At 34.5% G+C, this 9231-nt stretch overlaps 1 protein-coding gene across 7 annotated transcripts; it reads left to right on the top strand.

The window, feature by feature from the left end:
* The first annotated feature begins 264 nt into the window (after window positions 1–264).
* LOC120070934 (uncharacterized) lies at window positions 265–7282 on the top strand. 7 transcript variants are annotated; one of them, XM_039022852.2, is made up of 8 exons: window positions 265–626; window positions 714–947; window positions 1278–2522; window positions 3686–3793; window positions 4500–4873; window positions 5788–5883; window positions 6643–6697; window positions 6791–6930. In XM_039022852.2, the coding sequence occupies exons 1-6, from the start codon at window positions 349–351 to the stop codon at window positions 5811–5813; spliced, it is 2265 nt and encodes a 754-aa protein (XP_038878780.1). In that variant the 5' UTR covers window positions 265–348; the 3' UTR covers window positions 5814–5883; window positions 6643–6697; window positions 6791–6930. The 7 variants fall into 7 exon arrangements, with proteins under 7 accessions (XP_038878780.1, XP_038878779.1, XP_038878777.1 ...); XM_039022851.2 differs by lacking the exon at window positions 6643–6697 and having other exon boundaries at window positions 6791–7282; XM_039022849.2 differs by lacking the exon at window positions 6643–6697 and having other exon boundaries at window positions 266–626; window positions 4500–5513; window positions 6791–7282.
* The last annotated feature ends 1949 nt before the right edge of the window (window positions 7283–9231 follow it).

The raw sequence follows: 9231 nt of genomic DNA, 5'->3' as shown, positions 1-9231 counted from the left end.
AAAAATTAAAGAGGAATAGTTTTTTAATAATAAAAAATAAATAATTATTAGAGAAATTTTTATAAATAGAAAAATTCTAAAAATATTTATAGTTTATAGTAAAAAAAAAATTAAAATGTTTTGTACTTTTAAAATGTAAATATTTTTAACTATTTTTTTATATTTAAAAAGTGATCATTTTTTTCTAAATTATCTTTAAAATTACCTATTGTTCCAAGTAACCTGTTGCAAAAGTGATTAAAAATGCAACATAATCGGACCTGCGCGCGAGGAGGTGTTTGTATATAAAGAGACGCCGAAGTTTGTAGCGAAGAAATTTCGCAATTCATTCAATCACAGAGTGCGTCAATGGAGCAGCAACAGCAGAAGAAGAGGCTTTGTAGCCATAGCCGCACCTCTTCTTCCAAAGGCAAACGAAAGAGACAACCCCATTCCCTCTTCGATCTCAATACCACTTTCTCTCTTCTTCTCGCCGCCGTCTCTAACCCTCACAATCCCTACTCTGCTTCCTTGATTCCCAAATGCTTAACCCACCTCCATTCCGCTCTTCTTCCTCAATCTCCACACCCTCTCCATACTCTTCCCCCTCCAATCCTCTCTCTTCTTCCTCTTCTCATTCTTTCCCAGTAACCCATCCCTTTCCTTTCTCTTACCTGCCCTTGGATTGACCTATTCCCTTGTTTCTTAATTTGTTTCTTCTTTCCCTATTGCAGGCGCCAACGAATTGCTTCTCGTGCTGCTGAGATTGTGGGTTCTGCTTCGCTTCTCTCCCTCCGTATGAATGAAGTGATTGCTTTGGATGATGGGGTTGTGAGGGCTTTGATCTCGGCTTTGGCGTGTTCTAAGAGAATGGTTGCGTTGGCTGCTTGTAATGCTCTTCTCGATTTGTCCACCACGTCGTTTGGCCGGCAAAGCTTGGTGCATTTCTCTGCTATCCAGCGTCTTATGTAAGTGTTTAATTGCTATTGACTCCAGTTCTGATTCCTTCTTGCCCCCGTTTTCCCCCATTTCTTGGTTATTTTGTCTCATATGCTGGAATGGGTTTGGCTACGTTCTTCATTTTGATTTTGTACCCTGCATCTTTACATTTCTAAACGAACATATGGGACAAAAGGGTATGACTTAAAAAGAACTTTGTGCTTATCTATAATTCGTTTCAAATTTGATTAACGTGACACATATTATGCATCGCTGCCTTGGTAGTTTGTGCTGCGAATCAAAGTGGTACAAGTTTAGGTTTTTTTTTTTTTGGGATAACTGAACTTAATATCTACTAGATCTGCATTTCTGCAGGTTTCAGCCTCTTCAGAGATGTCGGTTTCCGTAGGCACTGTATATAATGAAAATTCTGTAAGCTTGAAGGCAAGATTTGAAGGAGATGAACTTTCAGTATCAATTCTGAATGCAGCTATAGTTCTCATTAACACTTGCCATTTCATACATTTGGAAAAGATACCAGGCTACCACTTGAAAGCATTCTTGGCATTTTTGAGAAATCAATGGATAGAAGTGCGTAGTAAAATGATGCAAATTAACAAAATCAAGTGCTCGCAGGAGCAATTTGATATGAGCAACATTAGCACCAATGATTTGGCTGTGAGTATTTTTAGGCTCTCTGTCAGTACCGATCGCGTTAGCGGAGTTTTTCCAGTGAAGGAGGTTAAAACTTTATTGGGTTTAAGTGGGTCAAACTTTGAAGAATTTATGCTCAACCACTGGGAAGCATCACCATGGCTCATGCGGAAATCCTCAAGAACCATAAATGAAGAAGCTGATATCATCGGATCATTTATGGGGTCTATGACCTCAATTGAAAAGATTCATTCCTTTGTTTCACCAATGCTTGGAAGGTTAGTTTCTTGTAGTCCAATTGCCTCAGATGAACTAGATATACATAATTTCTTAGAGGAGGCAAGAAATGAATTGGGATTTCCTTTAATTTATCAGCAAGATATACGTGTCCTGAGAACAGATGAGCGTTTGAAAAAAGAGATACATTTCTTTCATAAGAATTTTGAGCCATGCTGCACAAAGGGCCCTCATTTCTTGAAGTTAAATGATGCGCTAAAATGTGAAGAAGCTTTTAAGGAGGGTTATACAATTGCTTTGCGTGGGATGGAATTTCGATGTGAGAAGATTGCTGCTATTGCCAATACTGTAGCATGTCTGTTTGGTCAACCATCTGTAGGTGCTAATATGTACTTGACACCTCCAAGTTCTCAGGGTTTGGCTCGTCATTATGATGATCATTGCGTGTTTGTATGCCAGCTTGCTGGAAGCAAGCAGTGGACTGTTTTTAGTCCACCAAGGACGTGTTTACCTCGCTTGTATGATTCTCATGAATTCCCAAGTTGTTCAGAGGTTGAGAGTCCATTCACGGTTGGAAGACAATTTTTACTAAGGGAGGGTGATGTTTTATATATTCCTCGAGGATTTCTTCATGAGGCTCGTACTGTAAATGATGGTCCTGATGGGTCTTCCCTACACCTTACTTTTGGTATTGAGATTGAACCTCCTTTTGAGTAAGTAAATGAAGCTTTTGGTTGCATTTTAGATGACTTGAATAGTTATGCTTCTTTTGGTCTATTGTATTTCACTTCATGTAGTTTAACTATAATCTGAAAAAAGTTGATGGAGAATAGTTTTTGAGATGCTATAATTACAAATTTGAGAAGTTTTCCTAAATGGATGTGCAAAGATTTAGTAACTAAGTGGCTTGGCATTTAACTAAGTTCCTAGATTCACTTGAGGGGTCTTTCAATTCAAAATAGTTCTTGAGGTGTTCCCTAAATAGATTTTTCATGGTCATTAAATTCAAAATCTCTTGAAATTGATATCTCCACAAGTTCTTGTTCTCTTATTTTGTTTTACTTTTTTTTCTTTGTTAATCTACTAAATTTTTAAAGTCATCTGCAATTACGGATTTGGTGAATGTTAAAAGGTATGATACTTATATCGAGGGCTCACATATATGATGTAGAAGTGTAGAGTAGACTGTTACTAGCCAGAAGTTCTGAAGGTTAATATTTTTTAGGTCATTATAACCATTAGAGATATCATTTTTATTCTTTATGGGATTGAGGGTATGCCACAGAAATGAGTAAGAACAAACATATGCTTTTAGACACAGTGACGAATACTTAATAATTCTGTTGATTACGCCAGATATTGATAATACTATCAGCTTTTCATCTTTTCTGTTGTATCATGTATATGCTGTCCCTGTAATATAATTTACTGCAGTGTTCTCCTTAGTGACAATGTCATGGTTTTTTTCTTCTTTATTTATATTTTAAAAAAATTTTAATAGCATATCCAGTCATGTTTACTTCCCATCCTAATACTTGAAGCATTTGTATAAATAAACGTTTCTAGTTTTAGTGCTTGTTGTCCTTATACTAAATTGGCTGATAATGTATGAACTGGTCTTCGTTCAACTTAAGCGGTGGCCTTTTCATTTTTGTAAAGAAATTGTAGTCTTGCCCTCTTGAATCCAGCTCTCGGCTGAGCCATCTTCACTGTTGTGTAATTGCATCACTAATATTGAGAAATTTTTTCAAAACAAAACGTTACTTAGGTATGCTTAAGTTTAAAAATTAAGGCAAATAGGATAAATTAAATGTTAAAATATCTCTCGAAGTGTCTTTTTTAGTAGACCAATATATTTTACCGTCTGACCACTCAGGAACAAGTCATGTGCTGTGACCAACATGCTTTTTGTCAAGTATGGAACCTTGACATGTTTCCATGGGACACAAGCAACTTTTTGGACCCAATACTTCTGGAAAAGCAGGTGTTCCTTGCAATGATGATGGTTATCTGTGTACAAATGCCCATAATGCATGTTGGATTCTCCATTTTTCTAAAACTGGACTTTGAATTTATGGACCCCATGGGACTTAATCAGACAGCTATTGTGCTTATAGAAGTGTCTTATAGCGAGAACCTTCATATGATCATTAAGTTCTGTACGACGATGATTTTTAGCCCAAAAAATAACATATTATTACTATTGTTTATGTTTGGCTATTTTATGAGTTTTTGTTCATGTGAAAGCTGATTGTCACCGTAGATCACTACTTTGTAAAAGCCTAAATTTAGTTGTAATTATTGCATTGCTAGTTCCAGGTTGTGTAAAGATTTATGATATTTCAGTTCACTTTCAAGTGCATTTTACATTGTTATTATTGTATCTGCACGGTTATATGCCAAAACTTTTAATTGGTTCTATGACATTTGTCTGAAACTGTAGCTGGCTTAGGTTGGTAGAATGATTCTTTTTTAAACCAAGGATGGTATAAGACGTCTGTTGTCTTGTAGACCACCACTTCAATGAACATCGAAATCTCTCAGCTTTATATAGTGAATTATTTGAGGTCTCTATTCTGTAACTTAGATGAATTTTCTTGAAACTTAAGATCCCCAAGGATTGGAGTAAATTGACTAGTCTAATTTTATCTTTTATTCACTTTGTTCTTGACCCTTTTGTCCTACTTCAGGTGGGAAGGATTTGTTCATACTGCTGTCTACTGTTGGAATTGGAGTCATAACCCAAAGGAATATGATACTTTGTTTGCACCCATGTCTCTAGAACTGCTGCACTTTGCAATTTGGTTAATTAGTGTCTCTGATCATAACTTTCGAAAGGCTTGCTTGGTAGCAGCTAGTTCACTGGCCTCAGACACCAACAATAGGCTTGACCTGAACCAAAAGGCTACTTTCAGTAGATTGATAGATAAGATCAGTAGAGAGTCAAAATTCTTGGAAGTGGTTGCTGGTATAAAAATTTCCATTGAGAAAGACGAAGATCCCTTTCATCGGATGAGATGGATTAGGCTTCTCAACGTAGATGGGAAAGAAAGTGTCAAAGAAGGTAAATGGACTATGCCTTCAATTGGTATCAAAGACCTGTTATCTACTTGTGTTAATCATAGAGAAAAGATGGAAACTATATTTGTGGAGGTAAAATCCAGATTTTGTAGTGAAGTGAGATTTGAAAATGCTGTGGAGTGCTATAAAAAGTTGCTCAAGAGGTTTAGGAAGGTCAGAAGTCAATATACGAAAGGAATGATTTCTTTGCATTGAATTACGATGATTAATGTGACTGGTTCTTTACCAACCACATTTCCTAGTTCAAGCAATTCAGGTTCACATATATTTTGGCAAGTTGCAAGCTCAAGTAAGCGCCTAATTCTGACTTATCTGCAATGGTTCTCTGGTATATGAAAATTTAGGAGGCTAAGAAGCCTATTACTACTGGAGCTGATTTTGGGGGCAAAGCTGCACCTTGTATATAATTGTAGCATGGAAAAAAAGAGCAATTAATACATTGTAAAACAAAAGAGAGTATTTGAAGTGCAGTACATGTATGAATAGTTCATTTCTTCTTAAAAGTTGATATGTTTCCTATGGCTATGGATGTTTGGGCGTTGGATTTGGATGCGTTGTCACTCCATGATAGTCAATGTGGTAAACAAGTTCACCCAAACTGTCGATACTTGCTTCATATTCAGGTGTGTTGGAGGAAATATCTTTTGCAGACGGTCTATTGAACTCGTCTTCATGAACCTGCATTTTCTCATATCCATAACCACAAATAAGGGAAGATAAAAACTGCATGTTTTGGATGGTGGAATCCATTGGCAAAAGTTATTTGAAAGATTCAGAATTAAAATAAATTAATATAAAAAGCAAAGAAGTCACTATTTATTTAGATTTAGCATACCTTAACCCTGTGGTATTCAGATTCGGGATTGGAAAATGATGTACCAAGGTACTTTCTTGCAGGTCTTCCTTCGGAGGCGAAAAGTTGAGGTGGAGAATACAAACGTTCCACTGAAAGAAGATAGAAGACAGTAAAGAGAAGGCAAAAGAAAATAAAATGTGAGGATCTCATTTCCTGACTTTATCTGCTCAAATAAAGATCAGGTTATCTTGGGATGGAAAGAGATAGGTTTGCTGAATTATATAGAGGGAGCTTTTTATGCATACTCCTTTAGAGAGTTAGAGAAAGAGAGAGAGAGAGGGAAAATCAATTATTGGTCCATGGCAGAAGGGAGACAAAGACTAGCCCATGCTTGTGATTTTGTTGCTAATTCAAAATGAAATAGACCCAATACCAACCAAGAATCCAGATAACTACCTCCGTCTTCAAGCCATTTACACTCTTTTGGCCGACTTAACTGATGTTAAAATTTCACGTGTTTGTTCCATGCCAAACAGAACCACTCATGGCCAAATTGTTCATCCCTGTTTTGTCCTCACTATCTCATTTGGCTCGTTTTAGTTTTTACCCTTTGACTCTCTCTCTCCCCTCTCTCATCCTGTCAGTTTCAGAGTAATAGGTGCCCTTTTCTATAAAGATAAATCTGCATTTTCTTTCGCAGTTGAAATACAAATTTGGTTTATGACTTGTAAAAAGTTAGAATTTAATTTCTATGATTTATAATTAGAATTTAGTCCTTAGGATTTGATAACACTCTCTGGGCTTTTTATGAGAATTTTATCAAATCATAAGAACAATTTATAAAATTTTACCAAAATACGGGATTAAATTCTAACTTTTAAAATCAGATGAATTAAATTTTAACCTTCTCCAAACTATAGGGACAAAAATTGTAATTTAACCTTTCTTCACCCTAGGGATCCAACCGATAAAGAAGGGGGCAGTCTGCCTGCCATTTCCTGTACATTTATGGTATGAATATATTGGTCATATTCAACTTTATACTCATCTTTTTGGTCAAAACTTTTTGAATTTTGTTGTGATATGTGAGATCTATCTGCTCAGGTTGTAAAGCTTGTAAAGTTAAAAATAAAATGGTATCTGAAGCCTTGGCGAGATAATTGCTGCGGATGGTCGGCATTCTGGTGCTGTATGCAATAAATGTATGGAACTGAAAGAGGTGCGCATTTTACAGCTTTTGAACATGATTGATTATTGCATGATTAACATCATCGATGGCTACACTGGAGATTCCTTGTGACAATTGATTTGAAAGGGAAGTGGTAATGTGAATTAATCAGCTGATATAAGTGTCATCAATCCAGGCTTCATGACATGACTTTCTTTTGTTTTCTTTCCATGAATGTGAGCAGTTCAGATCTGAAATTTTGAAATTTCATGCCTTTGTGATATTGTAATTTCTTACTCCAATGACGAGACTTATCTGACAATAAATAGATATCGACTTGTTCACGTCAAAGATTGACGTTCTGTATTTCTATTTAACAATGTACTAATTGGGTTCTAATTTGTGACAGAAGAGTTCTGATTTGATATTTTTGGGGATTGCTTGGTTGGTGGGACTTGGGAGTGAATTATAGAATGGGCTAGAAAATGGGTTCATTATATGAAAATGACTTAAAAGGTAAAAAAAAAATTAAGGATCAAAACTATCTTTTCCTAATTCACATGTTTTCTCTGTCTCCGGTTTCATATTCTATTTTATGTTTTCAAATTTACTGAATTCAGTGAATGTGTTTGCCAGACAATCTGAGTTTTGTTTTTAGAAATCGTTTTTTAATTTTGTGATCCAAATAGTGTAAATTCTGAAAACAACATTTTTATGTTTTCATTGTATCCAAAATTTGAATGTTAAAATTTAAAATGCAGAATTATATGAAATAAAGTTAAAAATAGACCAAAGTCTTTTATAGTCGTCCTTAGGATTCTTCGTTAACCAAAAAGAAAGACCAATTCCTTGTTGTAGTTCCAATCCGAGAATGATTGACATTCAATCTTGCTTTGCTCTAGCATCTACCCTATGCTAGAAATGATACATGTTATACGCAATTCTTCAATCCCTTCTCTATAATTCTAACAAGTTAATTCGGTAGAAGTGTATAAAGCATGACTATGAAGGGACATATAATTCTGAATTTCCATTTCTTCAACTAGTATCGATGAATGGAAGAAAGACATATGTGGATTAGTACAATTATTGGTAGCATCGTATTCGGGATCCTAAAGAATACCGTATCAGGTCTGACTTTTTTTTTTTTTTAGTATAGATTTTTTCATCCATTGCAGCTGTGAATAGTATATGTTAGGTTATAACTCAATTCAATTTTTTAAAAAATTAAAATATTTATTAAGTAGTATATTATAAATTAGGTTAAATTTCAAATTCAATCCCCATGGTTTGGATAAAGTTAAAAGTTAGTCTATATGGTTTTAAAATTTAAATTTTAGTTCTTATGGTTGGATATAACTTCCTATATAGGCTCTATAGTTTGTTAAATCCTTTTAAATATTCTCTACCATAGGGACTATTTATGAAGTTTTTGTCGAACTATATAAGGTAAATTCTAATTAATCATAAGACTTAAAGTCTAACTTTTTCCAAGCTATAGGGACAAAATTTTCAATTTATCCTAAAAATTATATATTATTACAAAATAATAATTTTACAATATTTTTTAAACATATACTATGTTCATAAATAAATTATTAATAGTTTATTATCAACTAAAATTTAGTGGGTAAGTAGAACTAGTTTACAACTGTTTAAATTAGAATCCAATTTGTGATTTTTGCTACCAAACACATATTTGAACATTATAGTTCGATGGCTTTTAGAGCCTCGAGCAACGCCATTTGTTCCAGAAAGCCAATGCCTCAATTTTAACCTCCAAGAATTGCATGCTTACATGATCACGAAAAATGTACTCTCCCACAAGACCAAGCTACATTTACATTCAACTTCTAGCAACCAAACCCCTCCTAGGACCAACAAACCATAATAATAAAGGATTGGGTCTACAAAGGCAATGGAATGCTAAACCACGTCCAATTGCAATAGCTTTCACAATTTTAGACCATCCCACATAAGGGGTTGAACATCTTGGCTTTCGCCATCGTGTCTTTCTCCTTTCAAATATTCAATTTTAGTTTACGCACTTTCCATAAATCTAGGAAATAGTCTACCTTATTAATTAATTAATTTTTTTTTCTTTTAAAAAATTGTTAGAAATAATAGTTTCAGTTTTTACATTACAAAACTAATACGTTTTTTGAAAACTTATTTGAATAGTTTTTTTTTGGTTTTTTTGCTCGAGATTGGCCACCGATATTTTACTAAAAAAAATATTTTTTCTAATTTATCGATTGTTTTGAGCCTTCTCGGCATAGAACTACACATTCAGATTTGCTAATTTTTCCAAATGTTATGTGATCTTCCCAAATCTTTCAAAAATTTAAAAATCACACTACCAAATTTACACAATTTG

Source organism: Benincasa hispida, chromosome 2, assembly GCF_027475165.1.
Source record: "Benincasa hispida cultivar pf3 chromosome 2, pf3_genome.v1.1, whole genome shotgun sequence".
NCBI classification, from domain to species: domain Eukaryota; kingdom Viridiplantae; phylum Streptophyta; class Magnoliopsida; order Cucurbitales; family Cucurbitaceae; genus Benincasa; species Benincasa hispida.
Note: the sequence above shows the minus strand (reverse complement) of the source record. Positions and strands in the feature narration are given on the sequence as shown.